This window comes from Erythrolamprus reginae, chromosome 2 (genome assembly GCF_031021105.1).
Source record: "Erythrolamprus reginae isolate rEryReg1 chromosome 2, rEryReg1.hap1, whole genome shotgun sequence".
Classification (NCBI taxonomy): Eukaryota; Metazoa; Chordata; class Lepidosauria; order Squamata; family Dipsadidae; genus Erythrolamprus; species Erythrolamprus reginae.
Window position 1 is genome coordinate 298,130,617 of NC_091951.1, and position 18,585 is coordinate 298,149,201.

At 40.5% G+C, this 18,585-nt stretch overlaps 1 protein-coding gene across 1 annotated transcript in view; it reads left to right on the forward strand.

The window, feature by feature from the left end:
- The window catches only part of FBXL17 (F-box and leucine rich repeat protein 17), a 155,392-nt gene that overhangs the window by 5,688 nt on the left and 131,119 nt on the right, over positions 1 to 18,585 (forward strand). Inside the window, exons 3-4 of the mRNA XM_070742950.1 lie at positions 1,738 to 1,995; positions 10,713 to 10,844. Coding sequence (XP_070599051.1) covers positions 1,738 to 1,995; positions 10,713 to 10,844 — 390 coding nt within the window. The remainder of the gene's footprint in view (positions 1 to 1,737; positions 1,996 to 10,712; positions 10,845 to 18,585) is intronic.

The window sequence follows — 18,585 nt, forward strand, 5'->3', positions numbered from 1 at the left end:
GACATGCATTTGGCAATAAGAAAAAGGTTAGCCTATAATATGTGTTTGAAAAGACTGTGAGCTACTAGCAGCAAAGTTTATAAATGTTCCTCTTTAGGCAACATTCCACCCATTAGGATTGTATCTAAGTTCAAATACATGTTGAGCTTGAATGAAAATGTGAGTGAAGCCATATAGACCTGTCACTTCTAAAAGTGAACATATATAACATATACAACACTCGTTTTCCTTTGTTGACTTTGTAACATTTTCTCAGTGGTTTGTGGCACTTGGAAAAGCTAAAAGAGGTTTTTGAACAGGAATAACAGTTGCATTCTTGGCCTTTTCACATTTTCCTGGAGAAAGTTGGGAGTCTCTTACAAGCCACCTTCTGAAACACAAGAAATGGAGGTGCTTGTTTTAGGAAAAGATTGAGAAAAGACTCTTCATTCTTAGCAATATTCATCAGTAGTTTTCAAAGGCACAATTTTTTTTTACAAGTGGCTACAGTAAGAAACACACTGAAGCTTCAAAGAGACATGAGGTGCTTTGCTATTGAGACAAAATACAGTATCTGGAGTCCTTGGTACTCTCTGTGCTTGGTTGTTTGCTTGTAGATGTTTAATAGGGTAATGAAGCATCTGCTAATACAATCAAGCTCAGAGGACATTGACCACACAGTTCATCTTTGAGCTATGTTTGTTCTCTTCCATTGGATACAGAATATGTTGCCTCTTTCCTGAAAAGTAATCTTTGCACAGGTCTTTGCTATGGTTGGATGTTGTTTCTATTTTTGTGTCTGTGTTTCTTTTGTTTGATAACAGTACAGAAGTACAATTGTCTATGATTGTAGCGATACCTGATTTTACATAAACTAATTGTTTCTAAATTGAGCATCTAGTCTAATAATTTATTACACAATATATATATATATATTATGGTGTTCCAAATTATTCCAAGTGGTGATGGAAAACATTGGAAAAACAAATGGAGCAATGTTGTTATTGCTCAATAAACAATTCTGGTATTTGTTAGGCCAGTATCTCTTTTCAGACCAAAACATGAAGAGCTATGACATGGTTTTGTATTGTGATCGAGATTTTCTGTAGACATAGCTTGCTGAACCACAGTATAGTTTAACATAGATAAAGATAGATGAATGATAATGATAAAAATAAAACATTTTATGCACCCCAGCTACTGAGGATCGTTCTTTGTGATTTTTGTCTGATGTGCTGTAGGACAGCACGAACCTTTTCTGTTGTTCCAGACAAAAGATTATATACTGCTTATCTGAATATTGGCATAGTGCAAGGGATTGTTCTAGTGCAAAATTAATCTTCCTTAGTGCAAGTTCTAGGTTTCTCAGTCTACAGAAGTGCTCAGTCTTCGAAATCTGTGTTGAGAACTAGAATTTTTAGGTGTTTGTGTGAATGTTAGACATAGGTTATATAGATACTTGGAAATGTTCTGGGACTAGGTAGAATGTTACATACCAGTCATTTCAATTCTTCATGTTATAAAAATTAAAAATAGAGAACTAATATATAGCATTTTGCTTTAAAAGTTTTGAATACAGATAATCTAAATGCCTTTTCCAACATAATAGAGGAATTTACAGTGAATACCAACTATCTACACTGAGCAGTCAGTTCTAAAGTCAGAAGTTATATATTTGTTGACATTATCATGTGGTTTTGTTTGTATAGTTTTTAATAAAGAAAAGTGTAATATTATATATTGGATATTATTTGACAGGTCACTGATGAATTACTGGAAAGAATTGCATCACGAAGCCAGAATATAACTGAAATCAACATTTCTGATTGTCGTAATGTGACAGATATTGGTGTATGTATGCTAGCATCTAAGTGTCATGGACTTCTAAAATATACTGCATATAGGTGTAAACAGCTTTCTGATACATCTCTGTCTGCTGTTGCCTCACAATGTCCTCAGCTTCAGAAAGTTCATGTTGGCAACCAAGATCGTCTTACAGATGAAGGACTTAAGCAGGTAGGTTTCTTCATATTAGTTAAGTTCCATTGTATGTGACTTTAAATAATTCTAAATATATTGTATTTAGAATTCAGCCATTGATTGTTTTATATGGGACCATCTAAGTTCTATTAAGCTTTGTATATAATTAATGTAATTCAAAATATACAAAATCTAACAGTTATTATCATGTTTCCCCTAAAATAAGACATGTCCACATAATAAGGCCAGTTAGCCTTTTCAGTGGATGAGTTGAAATAAGCCACCCCCCTGAAAATAACTACCCCCAACTACTTTGGAGTCTTCGGAGAGGGGCGGCATACAAATCTAATAAATAATAATAATAATAATAATAATAATAATAATAATAATAATAATAATAATTATTATTATTATTATTATTACTTTCTAGGGAATGGGGGGACATGACGAGAGCTGCTCTTTTTGCAGTGGGCACTCTTTAGGCTGGGAGAGCTTGAGTGAGAGGAAGCAAGAGGCAGGTGTACGTACAGCAACAACAACAACAACAACAATAATAATAATAATAAGTGAGTCTTGAGTAGTTTACGAAAGACAGGGAGGGTGGGGGCAATTCTAATCTCCGGGGGGAGTTGATTCCAGAGGGCCGGGGCCACCACAGAGAAGGCTCTTCCCCTGGGGCCCGCCAAACGACATTGTTTAGTCGACGAGACCTGGAGAAGGCCAACTCTATGGGACCTTATCGGTCGCTGAGATTCATGCGGTAGCAGGCGGTTCTGGAGGTACTTTGGTCCAATGTCATGTAGGGCTTTAAAGGTCATAACCAACACTTTGAATTGTGACCGTAAACTGATCGGCAGCCAATGCAAGCCACGGAGTGTTGTGGAAATGTGGGCGAATCTTGGAAGCCCCACGATGGCTCTCGCACGATCTGAAGTTTCTGAACACTTTTCAAAGGTAGCCCCATGTAGAGAGCGTTGCAGTAATCGAACCTCGAGGTGATGAGGGCATGAGCGACTGTGAGCAATGACTCCCTTTTCAAATAGGGCCGCAACTGGTGCACCAGGCGAACCTGGGCAAACGCCTCCCTCGCCACAGCCGAAAGATGATGTTCCAATGTCAGCTGTGGATCGAGGAGCACGCCCAAGTTGCGAACCCTCTCTGAGGGGGTCAGTAGTTCCCCCCCCCAGGGTAATGGACGGACAGATGGAATTGTCCTTGGGAGGCAAGACCCACAGCCACTCCGTCTTGTCTGGGTTGAGTTTGAGTTTGTTGACACCCATCCAGGCCCCAACAGCCTCCAGGCACCGGCACATCACTTCCACTGCTTCAACCTGTGGGACTAGCTTGGCTCCTCTGGGCTCTGCCTACAGCAGCATTTTGAAACATGCTCCTGCCTACGAGCAGAGGCAGCAAGGCCAGTCGGGTACAATAACCCCACAAGCACAAGGCTTGAGCAGCAGATGGGTGCATCTAACCCTGTCATCTTCCCTTTGGTTCTGCCTTCCATTACTGCCTCACTTGGTGGCTTAGGTCACTCATCCTCCATCTGCCCTCTCCACATCCTTCAGATGGGGGATGCAGGCGAGGGCGGCATGTGGGAATCCCCTGCAGGAACAGCCACCTGTTTCTCAGTGTTGTGTCCACTGACCCTCCTCCGGCTCTCGAACAAAGTGGGAGGGGGAGGAAACTCTCATGGGCTGCCTGAGGAAGCCAAGCTGACAACCAAACTCCTAGGCGGGCACAGCCACAGAAGCAGCCAGCAAGTAAACCTTTTGGGTGGCAGGGAGGGGGGAGAGTGCATGTTAGACTCTCCCCACACCACCCAAAAGATTTGGACACTGGCTGCTGTTTGGTGGGGAAAGCTGAGGCACTGTGGATGTTGCTGCTGCCCTTGCTGCCGCCGCCTATGGAGGCCCCAGCCAGTCCCCTGCAGGCCAAGCTTATCTGCGTCAGGGAGCATTGATGTGGCCGGCCGGCTGAGCTGCGTCTATCAAGGCTTCCCTCGGTGTCTCGCTGCTGTGCACCTGGGAAGAGTAAATGAGGCCTGTGGGAGGAAGGGAGTGCAGGCAAGGATCCTGTGAGGCTCCCCTCCTCAGGAAGACTGGCTCAGCTGCCATACCTTCTGGTGACTCCCGGGGCAGAGCAGTTTTCTGGACATACCAGTAGGCACTCAGGTGGGGTGGGGGTGCAGGGTGATTGGAGCAGAGAGGAGCAGGGGGGAAGGGGAGGCCTCCAGTGACCATCACCCTAGAACAGGAAGCGCATTCTCAGAGCAGCTGTTGTCCTGGCAGCCCTGGCAAGCTGCAGAGCTGGAGTTTGGGGAGAGAAAGAAAGACTTCTGCTTTTCTTTCATGCAGCCAAAAACAGAAGCAGCAGAAGTCTTTATTTCTCTCCCCTATACTCCAGATCTGCGGCTTCCAAATCCCAGCCAGGGCAGCGGCTACTCTGCGATTGCGCTTCCCATGCTAGGTTGATGGCTGGAGCTGGAACTCTACCCTGCAGGGGAAGCTGGCCTGAGCTGTGGTTTCCACACAAATGTTGATAGTGGGTGCTGGCGGCATTGACTGCGAGCTGTTCAAGGACCTGGTGCTTACTGGCTTTGCTCACATCGAAATGATGAGGACTAGGAGGTGCGCAAATGGGGAGGGGGTACAGGTGCTGGCGCGGCTTGGCACCTTCAGGCCACTTGTGTTCACACAAGCACACCCTGCGGGAAGGGAGAGGCTTGATGGCGGTTCACAGATGGAGCCTCTCTGCCAGACTCACAGCTGGGGTGTGCAGGCCACCCGGGGCCTCCTGCACGCCAAAAATACCCCCACCCCCGATAATATGGCCAAGTTCATTTTTAGGGATCAAAAACATAAGATCCTGTCTTATTTTTTGGAGAAACGCAGTAGTACTTTCATGTTACTATTTTTATTAAATATGGCATTTTAGAAACTTTTAAAATAAATTGTAATTTCTTGTAGGTTCTCACAGTATTCTGAACGTTGGATAAATATAATTTTACTGCCCCAAGCATCATGAATTATTACATATTTTTTAAAATATACATAGTATAATTTATATCAAGGATGCCCTGTCCTTTATGTTGTTAGAATATTGAAGTTGTTCCAGAAGGCATTCAGAAAGTAAATTTACTGTGCTAGATAAGGCAGTGTGAGGTACAGTGGTACCTTAAGATACGAACTTAATTGGTGCCGGGAGGAGGTTCGTAAGGTGAAAAGTTTGTAAGACGAAACATTGTTTCCCATAGGAATCAATGGAAAAGCAATTAATACGTGCAAGCCCAAAACTCAGAAACCGGGAAGCCGGCCGCCACCACCAAAGGAGGCTTGAGCCTCCCTTTGCCCCACGCTGCTTCGCCCTGCCTGTTGTCCTGGGTGAAGTGCTGGGGGGAGGGAGTCAGGAAGGTCCTCCTGCTCCCCTCCCCAGCCAAAAACACAAAGACAGGCAGGGCGGAGCAGCGTGGAGCAAAGGGAGGCTGAAACCGCCAGAGGCTTCAGCTTCCTATTGCTCCGCGGGAGCGGCAGACCGCCTTTGTATTTTTGGCTGGGGGGGGGAAGCAGGAGGCGCAGGATCGGGGCGGCGGCGGGCGCGCCGCGAGGTAGCAGGTCAGCATCCTGGGCGGCTGGGCAGCGGGCGAGGAGGCGCGGCCGAGCGGACCTGGCTCCGGCTCCGGCTAGACCTCCAGCGAGGATGGGGCGGGCAGTGGGCGCGGCGGCAGCGGGTAGCGGCGAGGGTGCGTCCGATTTGGGGCTGGCGGCCCCCGACGCAGTGGGGAACATTGGCGCGGGAGGCAGGAGAGGACCGGGCGACTGGAGCAGCAGCGCGGCTTCTTTTTGCCTGGGAGGGAAAGTGAAATGCCGCTCGTAGCAGCTGCTACGAGCGGCATTTCACTTTCCCTCCCAGGCAAAAAGATGCCGGCATTCTGGGATGATGGGGCCAGACTTCCCAGGCGGAAGGCGTGCCCCTCTCCCCGGCATCTTTTTGCCTCGGAGGGAAGGTGAAATGCCGCTCGTAGCAGCTGCTACGAGCGGCATTTCACTTTCCCTCCCAGGCAAAAAGATGCTGGCATTCTGGGATGATGGGGCCGGACTTCCCAGGCGGAAGGCGTGCCCCTCTCCCCGGCATCTTTTTGCCTGGGAGGGAAGGTGAAATGCCGCTCGTAGCAACTGCTTCCGCGTTCGGCTTCAGGGGACAGCTGGGAAGCGGCGCGGCTGTTTTAAAAGGTTGCAGCTGGCCTGGGGGGCTTTCCAGCACCCCCCTGAACCCCGAACCCGGGTTCGGGGGGGTGCTGGGAAGCCCCCCTGGCTGGCTGCGACCTTTTAAAACAGCCGCGCCGCTTCCAAGCTGTCTCCCGAAGCCGAACGCCAAAGCCGAACTTCCGCGTTCAGCTTCGGGAGACAGCTGGGAAGCGGCGCGGCTGTTTTAAAAGGTGACAGCCGGGCTGGGGGGCTTCCCAGCAACCTCCCGAACCGAACCCGGGATTCAGAAAAATTTTGCCTCTTACGAACTTTGTTCGAGTTACGAACCGGAGTTCAGGCGGCTTCTGGGAAGCCCCGCCGCCCGGCTGTCACCTTTTAAAACAGCCGCGCGGCTTCCCAGCAGTCTCCGAACGCCGGTTCATAACTCGAAAAAAGTTCGTAAGAAGAGGCAAAATTTTTCTGAACCCCGGGTTCGTATCACGAGTTGTTCGTAAGACGAGGGGTTCGTATCTTGAGGTACCACTGTATTGCTGTCTGTGGACAATTGTTTTAAGTTTGTAGATACACTATAAAATTCTATAACTAATTATTAACTACAGTATTATTATTTCTTTAATATGAAAGTGACACTCATCCTGGTTACACTATAAATTGGAATAGGTAAACAATACTATTAGTAGTAGTCTTCAGAGCTGTGTTCATCTCAATTTAAAAGTTTATGGAAAACATTTTCAATTGCTAAGTTCAAATGTATTTCCAATTACAACATAATGACCCAAATCTAGACAAATGGTCTTGAATTATTCAGGATGTAAGTCAGATGTTTTCAAGATAAATTTAACTTGGGGATTAATTTATATTTTACACAGTATTTCAATTTTTATAACTGTTTCAAAACAAATATATAAGCAAATTAGGGATTTTTTGGCAGAATCATTCTTCAAGATTTTATTTACATAAATTATAATTAACTATTTAAAAAAATTAGAAATTATTTCAATTAAAATTAATTAAAATAAATGCCTAGAACCTGCTAGAGATTCTGCATAATAGAGTGGAAGGATAATAATGCAACCTAAAAATTACACTTATTCTTTTTGTTGCCATCTTAGTTCCTCCAATTACTAATCAATTATAATTCCATGATATTCACAAACATGCCAGATACTTTCCATAATATATCTGTGCCCTTGATTTTAGCAATAGAACTAAAATAGCACTTAGACTTAAATACTGCCCAATAGTGCTGTACAGCAATATTTGGATGGTTCCAGCATCCCGCAACAATCTGGACCCTCAATTTACCCCCCTCGGAAGGATGAAAATGTGACAAGAATTAGCCTGCAACACTGCATTTAAATCACTGTGCCACCATTTTCATTCTTGAGCATAGTTTTACATTTGTATCTATTAAATTCAAATCAATATAAGAGGCATGAGTGCTGCAAAGAACCATGAAAAGATACATGTTTGGCACCACAAGGCAATATAGAAAGACTGCACAAAGTACAAAGAGTACAAAGAAAAGTGTCCAATATAGTCACATAGCAAGAAGAACTGATGGCAGGTGGACTAAGGTAGTTATAGAACGGATCCCACCTGATAAAAAACATCCACAAAAGAGACCTAAAACAAGATGGATTGATGATATCAACAAGTATTGCAGGCCCAATTGGCAAAAGAAAGCTCAAGACTGTATTTGTTGGAAACATGTGGAAGGAATCTTCTCTCTGCAGTGGATAGACAATGGCTAGAATAATGAGGATAATGATGAAGATCTATTAAATAGCAGTTTCATCCCATAAAACTGACCATGTTTCTTTCAAACTCAGTCTCCAAACTGATATTTCATTGTGCTCTTTATACCATCCCTGTATTTTGGAAGAAGATACAAGTTGAATAGCTTTAGTTTTGTTTTGTAATTTGCTACCATTTTACCAGTGTAAAATGGGAATTATTTTGAGTGAACTGAATAAAATGACTCTTAGTATGAAAACAAAATTTACATTTCAAATTCCCCTTTTGCTAAAAGCACTTAAACTAATGCATCATATTATAATAGAAGTATATTTTAAAAAGTTATCTGTACATGTACAGCTTTTTCTGCAGTTGAGCTTTGCAGTGTTCATTAAATTTAGGTTTGCAGTAATCTACATGTTTATACTTCTTATATGCCTTCCATATTCCCAACTTTCATTTCACTGTTTGGTTGGCTTAGCACTATTATTTAACTCACTGATGACATATATCTCTACTTTTGGAAAAGTAACTGCATTCAGTCCTGGATGCATCTATAAATAGGCTTTTGAAATTTAACCTACTAAATCCTAAAACACTGAAATTGTACTGGTTGAAAAGCTTTACTGCTGTGGGCAGTAATACATAGTTAGTTTTGAATAGAGTTGTATTTTATCTGAAGGAAAGACACATAGTATTTATTTTTATCGGTAATATTTTTGTCAGCTTCACTTAGTAAGAAGCATTACTATTTACAGGGTGTCCAGCAAACCTGAAAAACAGGGAAATCAGGGAATTATCAGGGAAATCAGTGACTCGGGAAATATCAGGGAATTATTAGGGAATGTGAAAAAAACTGAATAAATCAGGGGGGAAAACTATTAAAATGTTTAAAAGTCAGGGTTATGTAAAAAAAAAACACGGATTGCACTGCCTGGCAGAGTCAAGCAAAAATGAGCATAACTGGCAACAACTTGCTTCCTCAGCTACTAATATTTCTCCACGGCATAGCCGTTTGGTATGACATCATCTATGACCGCGCCTTAACTAGATCGCAAGTTACAGGGAAATGTCAGGGAAATATCAGGGAATTTCAAAATGTTTTCCCTTTGGACACCCTGTATTTAACTTCTAGAAAGGTTAATGCAAAAACTTTAACACTGTGAATTCTTAATGGAAGCTGAACCATCTGTATGCAACATTAGTATTATATTTATAGTTTTATATACTATAAACTATATTGTGTTGATTACCAGTAAGTTGGTAGAATTGATGGCTTTATCAAATGGCTTTAAATGTTGTATGAAGAACTTATTATTAGGAATTAAGATTTGCCTCAGACAACATTTTTGGGAGTAACTTCGAAGACAATTTCTAAAGATATTAAATGTATAGTTAATCTAATAAGGCTGTTTCTTTTATGATTTTAGAAAATCAGAGGTATATAATTACTGTGAACTGCTGAAGCACTGCAGTGAATATGGCAATAGAAGATAATGCTACTAGACCAATATATGCTGCTAAAACATTGTTAAAATCTCATTATCTAACCATTTAATGTGCATATGCATATAGGCAAAAACATGCAGGTTGCTAACTGCCTGTTATGTTTTCAATGGAAAACTTTTTCTTGTTGAATGTTTTCTTATCCTTATAAATTATTTTGGTAGTTCTATGATAATAAGTAGAATACAAATGGTTTCAAGTATGTTGTTAATGCAGATTTTAACTTCATTTAACTTCATGCTCTCTACATGGGGCTACCTTTGAAAAGTGTTTGGAAACTTCAGATCGTGCAGAATGCGGCCGCGAGAGCAATCATGGGCTTTCCTAGATATGCCCATGTCTGGTCAACACTCCCTGGACTGCACTGGCTGCCGATCAATTTCTGGTCATAATTCAAAGTGTTGGCTATGACCTATAAAGCCCTACATGGCATTGGACTAGAATACCTTCAGGACCACCTTCTTCCGCACGAATCCCAGCGACCAATTAGATCCCACAGAGTTGGCCTTCTCTGTGTCCTGTTGACTAAGCAATGCCGTCTGGCGGGACCCAGGGGAAGAGCCTTCTCTGTGGCGGCCCTGGCCCTCTGGAATCAACTCCCCCCAGAGATCAGGACAGCCCTCACCCTCCTTGCCTTTCATAAATTCCTGAAAACCGACCTATGTCGCCAGGCATGGGGAAATTGATATACAGTGTTCCCTCGATTTTCACGGGGGATGCATTCCGAGACCGCCCACAAAAGTCGAATGTCCGCGAAGTAGAGATGCGGAAGTAAATACACTATTTTTGGCTATGAACAGTATCACAAGCCTTCCCTTAACACTTTAAACCCCTAAATTACAATTTTCCATTCCTTAGCAACCATTTAGATTATTACCATGTTTATTTATTAAAGTTTATTTTAAAAAAATATAAAAGGTGGATGAAAGTTTGGTGATGACATATGACGTTATCGGGTGGGAAAAACCGTGGTATAGGGGGAAAAACTGCGAAGTATTTTTTAATTAATATTTTTGAAAAACTGTGGTATAGACTTTTCACGAAGTTCGAACCCGCGGAAATCGAGGGAACACTGTACCCCTCAGCTTTTATGGTTTATGTATGGTTTGTTTGGATTGTATGATTGCTTTTTATTATAAGGGGTTTTTTTAAACTGCTTTTTAAACATTGGATTTGTACACTGTATATTGTTTGTTGTGAGCCGCTCTGAGTCTTCGAAGAGGGGCAGCATACAAATCTAATGAATTATTATTATTATTATTATTATTATTATTATTATTATTATTATTATTATTATTATAGTTGGGTTCAGAATGCAGAGAATTGAAAGACATTCATTTCGGGCAGTGTTACAAGATATCAGATGAAGGAATGACCATTATAGCCAAAGGATGCCTGAAGTTACAGAGAATATACATGCAGGAAAACAAATTAGTAAGTATTTTCTGCTATAACTTTAAATTGAAATTGTCCATTCATTCTTTCGGTGCTCTCACTTCAACTTATACAAAGGTTTATAATTTACATTAGATTGATTCTCAATAAGTTATTTGGCTAGAAGATTCTGAAAATATCAGTAGATTGTTTCAGCAGTAATTTATTGCAGGAAATTATGCCGCTAGTAAAGGGATTTGTGAAATGTGTCTTTTTGAAAAATGGTCAATAGTTTGCTGTATTCTCTGATTTTCCTTCCCACATTTCCATATTGTAGTGAAGTGAAGTAAAATTGTAAACATGTTCAGTTATTTAGAACTTTTTTTTAGGCTAGCAAGATGTTGCGTTGGTCATTGTATTTAAAATTTTAAATAGAGACAGTAATGAATGTTGAATATTACGGTCTAGGTACAAGTAGGTAAAATATTGCTGTCGTATCAGCTTTTGAACTTTCCAAATATATTTTCCCCAAAAGATTTTTATTTTCTCCACCATTACAATCATACAGCATATCACATACCTTCATTATGGAATAATAACCATATTAATAATAATAACAAATAATAACCACCGCTGACAAAGAGGTGTATAAAATGAGACAGAAAGAGGCAAAACAGATAATATATGCTGCTAAAGCCTCAAAAGAGAAAGAAATTGCCAAATCTGTGAAGAAGGGGGATAAAACCTTTTTCAGATAGATTAGTGATAGGAAGAAGAAAAACTGCAGCATCACAAAGCTTAGTACTGGAGATAATACATACATTGATGGGAATAAGGAGATCGCTGACCATTTGAATAGCTACATCTGTTCAGTTTTCTCAGAAGGCAGCTTACAATATAATACTATGGGTGGATATAGCATTGTTTCCAGCTGTAGGGATTCAGCTCCAGTGATCTCAGAAGCCGATGTCTTAGAAGAACTTGAACGAGTAAAGACAAATAAGGCAATGGGTCCAGATGGCATCTACCCCAGAGTTCTTAAAGAATTCAGATATGTGATTGCTACCCCCCTGACTGATTTGTTTAACAAATCCCTTTTAACAGGAGATATTCCTTATGATTGGAGAATGGCCAGCGTTGTGCCTATCCCCAAGAAGGGCAGTAGAGAAGAAGCTAGTAACTACAGGCCAGTTAGCTTGACATCAGCTATAGTTAAAATGATGGAGACTTTAGGATAAATCAGCACCTAAAAGCTAATAACTTATTGGATCCAAATCAGCATGGCTTTACTGAGGGCAAATCATGTCAGACTAATCTCATTGATTTCTTTGACTATGTCACAAAGGTGTTGGATGAAGATGGTGCCGTGGATATTGCCTTTCTGGACTTCAGTAAAACCTTTGATACGGTTCCACATAAAGAGCTGATAGATAAGTTAGTGAAGATTGGACTTAATCCCTGGCTAGTTCAGTGGTTTTGCAGCTGGCTGAAGCATACATATCAGAGGGTTATTGTTAATGGCGAGTATTCTGAACAGAGCCTGGTTACAAGTGGTGTGCCACAAGGGTCTGTTCTGGGTTCTGTTATTTTTAATATCTTTGTGAGTGACATAGGGGAAGGTTTGATAGGGAAGGTTTGCCTATTTGCCGATGACTTTAAAGTGTGCAATAGGGTTGATATTCCTGGAGGTGTCTGTAATATGGGAAATGATTTAGCTTTACTAGATAAGTGGTCAAAGCAATGGAAACTGCAGTTTAATGTTTTCAAATGTAAAATAATGCACTTGAGCAAAAGGAATCCTCAATCTGAGTATTGTATTGGCAGTTCTGTGTTAGCAAAAACCTCAGAAAAGAAGGAGTTAGGGGTAGTGATTTCTGACAGTCTCAAAATGGGTGAACAGTGCAGTCAGGTGGTAGGGAAAGCAAGTAGAATGCTTGGCTGCATAGATAAGAGGTATAACAAGCAGGAAGAGGGAGATTGTGATCCTGCTGTATAGAGCGCTGGTGAGACCACATTTGGAATGCTGTGTTCAGTTCTTCAAAAAGGTATTGATAAAATTGAATGGGTCCAAAGACGGGCTACAAAAATGGTGGAAGGTCTTAAGCATAAAACTTATCAGGAAAGACTTAATGAACTCAATCTGTATAGTCTGGAGGACAGAAGGGAAAGGGGGGACATGATTGAAACATTTAAATATGTTAAAGGGTTAAATAAGGTTAAGAAGAGAAGTGTTTTTAATAGGAAAGTTAACACAAGAACATGGGGACGCAATCTGAAGTTAGTTGGGGAAAGATCAAAAGCAACCTGAGAAAATATTATTCTCAGGTTCTCAGGATAGAGTAGTCAATGCTTGGAACAAACTTTCAGCAGATGTGGTTGGGAAATCCATAGTAACTGAATTTAAACGTGCCTGGGATAAACATATATCCATCCTAAGATAAAACACAGGAAATAGTATAAGGGCAGACTAGTTGGACCATGAGCTCTTTTTCTGCTGTCAATCTTCTATGCTTCTATATATTATCTCTAACAAACAGTAACCTAAATTTACAAAACAATTTTAACTTATAATGCTCAGTCTGTCTTGTTTTTATTTTCCCACTCCCCTCTTTCTATCTCAGGTGGTTATTCCACCTCCATTTACTACTTTCTTACTCCTTTCCCCTCTTCTCTCCTTCACCTTCCTTCCTCCTCCTCTTTTATCTCCCCCTTCCTTCTTTCCTCCCTAGCTCCCTTTCTCCTCTCTCTTCTTTCTCTCCTTCCTTCCTACTTCCCCTTATACCCTCAAAAACCTTTCCATGAGTGGAAGATTTCTCATTCAATTATTTAACAGTTTGAAAAAGCTAATTTTTAACCTCTAAATTTATCATAACTCTCCTTTATTATATATCTATATTCATTATATTTTAATTTTAGTTTTATGTCATTTGTCTAATACTTCCTCCTTTATCTAGTTTCATCATCTGAGTCACACCCATTATTTCATTCCCTTTCCTCCAGTTCTTATTAAATTTGATAATAAAGTCTCTATGTATATTCTTTAAGCAAACATAAAATTTCACCCCAATTTCATCTACATATAAACATATTTTAGCTTTTTCTCTATTCCTTGAAAATGCATTTTACATGACTTGAATAAATTTCCATATATTAAAAAAAATTTCTAACATTAAAATAATAAATATCGTCAAAGTTCAAAATCCAATTAGTTCAATGTATCTAATGCAAATAATTCTAATTTAAATATACCTTGGATTATTGTGTCTGAAGTAAACCATTGCATACATTTAGCTGTTATCTTTTTTGCTTTGATTCAAGAAAAGTCACTGCCTTTATGGTTCGGTTTTTCCTACTACATTGGCAAGGAATTGTAACACTTTCCTAAGTTTGATTATTATTTTATATACATCATAACAACATTTACTGAATGTTTTTTTAATCATTGTGAGACTAGAATGCTTTCTGGAGTTGATCATTTTTCACATTGGAGTAGTTGCTGTTGCATGCTGCCTTCATGTGATATTTACTTGTTCATTTCCATGCTATGCTTGTAGCATAGAAAAACATTAAAAATACAATACATAGTGAACGCATTTCATTAAGATACTTAAGTGTTTCAGCTGAATATTGTTAAGGTATCATGGTCTGAAAGCATGTATAGCTGCAGGGAAAGTATCCTGCATTGGCAATGGTATATCCAGTTATTCTGGGCCTTTAAAAAAACCTACGTCTGCAAGATCTTCCAGCTGAGTCACTGTGCAGTTGAGATTTGCAGGAGTGCTGATTAGTCTCAGTTAATTATATATACATATACATACATACATACATACATACATACATACATACATACATACATACATACATATTATGTCGGATCACCCGGTCGGATCACATATATATATGACGGTCTTGGTATATTCGGGTTTCTTCCCGTGTAGGATTTAGAAATTTCTGGTGACGTTTCGACGAGGTCCCACTCGGTATCTTCAGGCTAGTGCTTCTGTCCTTGTTCGCCCTAGAACAAGGACAGAAGCACCAGCCTGAAGATGACGAGTGGGACCTCGTCGAAACGTCGCCAGAAATTTCTAAATCCTACACGGGAAGAAACCCGAATATACCAAGAACGTCATATCTGTACCCGTGAAAATCTACAAAAACATATATATATATAATTTATCTGTCTATCTATCTATCTATCTATCTATCTATCTATCTATCTATCTATACATACATACATACATACATACATACATACATACATACATACATAGGAAATGAGCCTGTAGCCCAGAGGCTAAGGCCTCTGCCTTACAAGGCAGAGGCCCCAGGTTCAAATCCCAATAAAAGAATGTGGCTACCTGATTAAGGCAAATAAACCTGAAATAGATCTATAGTAGTCTCCCTTCCTTTTCATTATCAGCAAAAATATGTTACATGTATGTATATATGTATTACATATTTTTGTTGATAAGGAAAATGAAGGGAGACTACTATAGATCTATTTTTGGCTTATTTACCTTCATCAGGTAGCCACACCCTTACTGGGATTTGAACCTCGGTATGCCTATCTGCTGAAGGTAAATAAACCCGAAATAGATCTATAGTAGTCTCCCTTCCTTTTCATTATCAGCAAAAATAGGTTGCACTTATAGATTATAGTTATCGGCTATAAAAAGCTTATCTGCCTTGAAACATGGCTACTAGTGGGGCCGAGAGACAAAAAGGAAGCTGTGACGCTCCTTTAATATACCAGGGAGACTCGACAAAAATCATATAAATTATCTAATCAATAAATCAATAAATCAAATAAATTATCTATTTTTATTGATTTTTTATAATAATATAATAAAAACAAATACGCACTACACAACATCATTCATTCTATCCCTCCACCAAATGAGGGCGTACTGACTTATAATATTTTAAACCAGGAACATTAACAAATTTAAAAAATATAGAGTGATTCCAATTTATTCTTTATAATTAAGTCTGGAATTCTACTAACCATAAAATCTCTAACCCAGTCCCATCTTCCCATCAGTTTAGTTTCACTAATCACATTCATTTTAGTGTCCATAATTTCAAATTGAATGTGTTCCACCATGTACCGGTACCAATTCTGTTTTGTTCATTTTGTTGCATCCTTCCAACCTAAAACTATTACTGCCTGGGCACTTTCTATAGCTGCTTCCTTAATTTCTCTGAAATCACCTATATCCCTCCTCATTACTAATATTGCCATCACCCAGTTTACATTTAACATTCTGTTAATCTTGTCCTGCACCTCTTTCCAGAATTTCTGCACTCCCAAAACATATGCATAAACACCCCTCTCTCCTGACATCCATGCCAACAAACTGTCTTAACATTCCGAAAGATATATGCAAGTTGTGCAGGTGTGTGGTACCACTTGTGTAATATTTTCTTTCTCATTTCTCTAACCCTTGTATTCTTGATTTTCCTTATATTATCCACTATATGCTTAATCTCTTGTTCATCTATCTGAAGTTCACTCTGCCACCACCTGGTTAATGCTTGGATTGCACACCAGTCTGCCTGCATTAACATCCTACATGTATTATCTGCCTGTGACCTTGTATTGTCACTTTTATCTTTTAAAATGTTGTCTAATTCTATCTCTTCCCTTATTGTAGTACCTGTACATCTTTATTCTCTCTTTCATTCAAATATGCATATATTGCGTTTACCTGCAACCATCTCTGTTGTCCCAGCCACCATTCTATCGACTTCTACTAACTCTTTCATCATTCTCATATAACTATTCTATACTATTTATGTCCCTACTCTTTAACTCACCTATTATCTTATTTAGATTTATTTCATTTTCTCTATAACATATAATATTGAAAGATTAGATTTATTTAATCCTATTTTCCTCTGCCACTTTTTTCAGATTTCTAAGGCTCCTTTCAAAGGGCCTATTAATTTATCTAAATCGCTTTTATTCCAACTTGTAAATATTAACTCTATTCCTTATCCCATTAATCTCCTTTTCCAACTTAACCCATTCATTTTCACATATTTGTAGCTCCATTAATCTTTCAATTTGGAACACCTCTCTATACAATTCTAAGCAAGGGCTGTGCCAGCCCCCATCTTTCTCAACTACGATTAGCCAATTTTTCTTTATTCTCAGCCTTTTACCTCTTCTACCCAATAATTTAACCTTCTATCCCATTCCTTTAATTTTACTCCAGGTAAAACACCCGGCAATACCTGAAACAAATACATCATCTTTGGGATTATCATCATTTTTAATGGCCTTATCTTTGCCATTTTCTTTAACCTTTTCTTTTTCTAACTCTTCATCTGTTTTATCATTTTCATCCATATCTGTTTATAATTAACCACCACCATTTTCTCCGGATTCCTTAATAACCATATTCTCAGATATTTCATTTTCTTTAGTCCCAACTTCAATCCAGACTCCTTCCTAATGTGCCCAGATTCCTCAGAGGCATCACCAACGCTAATTCATCATTTCCCTACATGGGACCTCCCCAGGGTTCTTCACTCCCTAATGGAGCCTCCCTATGAGCCCCTAAGAGAGTCCTCCCTTCGACACCTATCCCTCCCCAGGGTTCTTCACTCCCTAACGGAGCCTCCCTATGAGCCCCTACAAGAGTCTTCCCTTCGACACCTATCTCTGAAAGTAGCCTTTCTCATAGCAATCACCATTGCCAAACGAATATTGGAACTGGCAGCCCTATCGGTAAGGAAAGACCTGTGCTGCTTTCATCAAGACAAGGTAGTCCTCCACCTCGACCTGACTTTTATCCCCATGGTCAATTCGACTTTTCACAGGGGTCAGGACATTATCTTGCCAACCTTCTGCTCCCGACCGGTCCATGCATCGGAGCACAGGTGGCATATGCTTGATGTGAAGAGAGCCCTCCGGATCTACCTGAGACGAACCCAGTCCATTAGGCGCACTGAGGCACTATTTGTCTACTTCTCGCCTCTCAAACTAGGCCTCAAGGCCTCTCCCACCTCCATCAAACGATGGATACGCGGAACAATTGCCAAGGCCTATGACATTTAGGGCTTACAGCGACCACTGTGTATCACGGCCCACTCTACATGGAGTGCGGCCACAGCAGCAGCTTGGGCTACCCAATGTCCCTTGGAAGAGCTATGCAGAACAGCCATCTGGACCTCTCCTATGCCCTTCATCCGCCATTACAAAATTGACAAATTTGCATCAGCAGAGGCTGCCTTTGGCTGCAGGGTTCTACAAAGGGTAGTGGAACACTCATATTAATCTTTCTCTCGGGACAAAAACTTTTCCATATCCCATCCTGACTGGTGACTCCTCCTCTCCATGGACAATGAGCGTTGACTCACCTGATACGCTTGTTCTCATGGTAGAGGAGTCACCAGCCAGGTCCCGCCCTCTATTTTGGAACCTTTCTCCTATCTTTCTCCTGTCCTACTATCTTAACCATTAACTAGTTTAGAGAATTACAGTCTGTTACCGTAGTTGGGTTTTTGTTCTCCCAACCTTTTAGCCCAGGTTCTGCTGTTCACACCGAGTCAATGTTTCAGTTAGTCAAAAAAACTGGGGCCTGGGGGCAGTTCTAGTGATTTTATTTTCATCTGACTCAGCCACGCCTCTGACGAGCGAGTACAACCATCCTGACTGGTGACTCCTCTACCACGAGAACGAGCGTATCAGGTGAATCAATGCTCATTTTCACTGTACATTGTAATATATTATTATGCATGTAATTTGTAAAGCAATCTTCATCTATTGCAGAATGTTTCATATTGATATAAACCC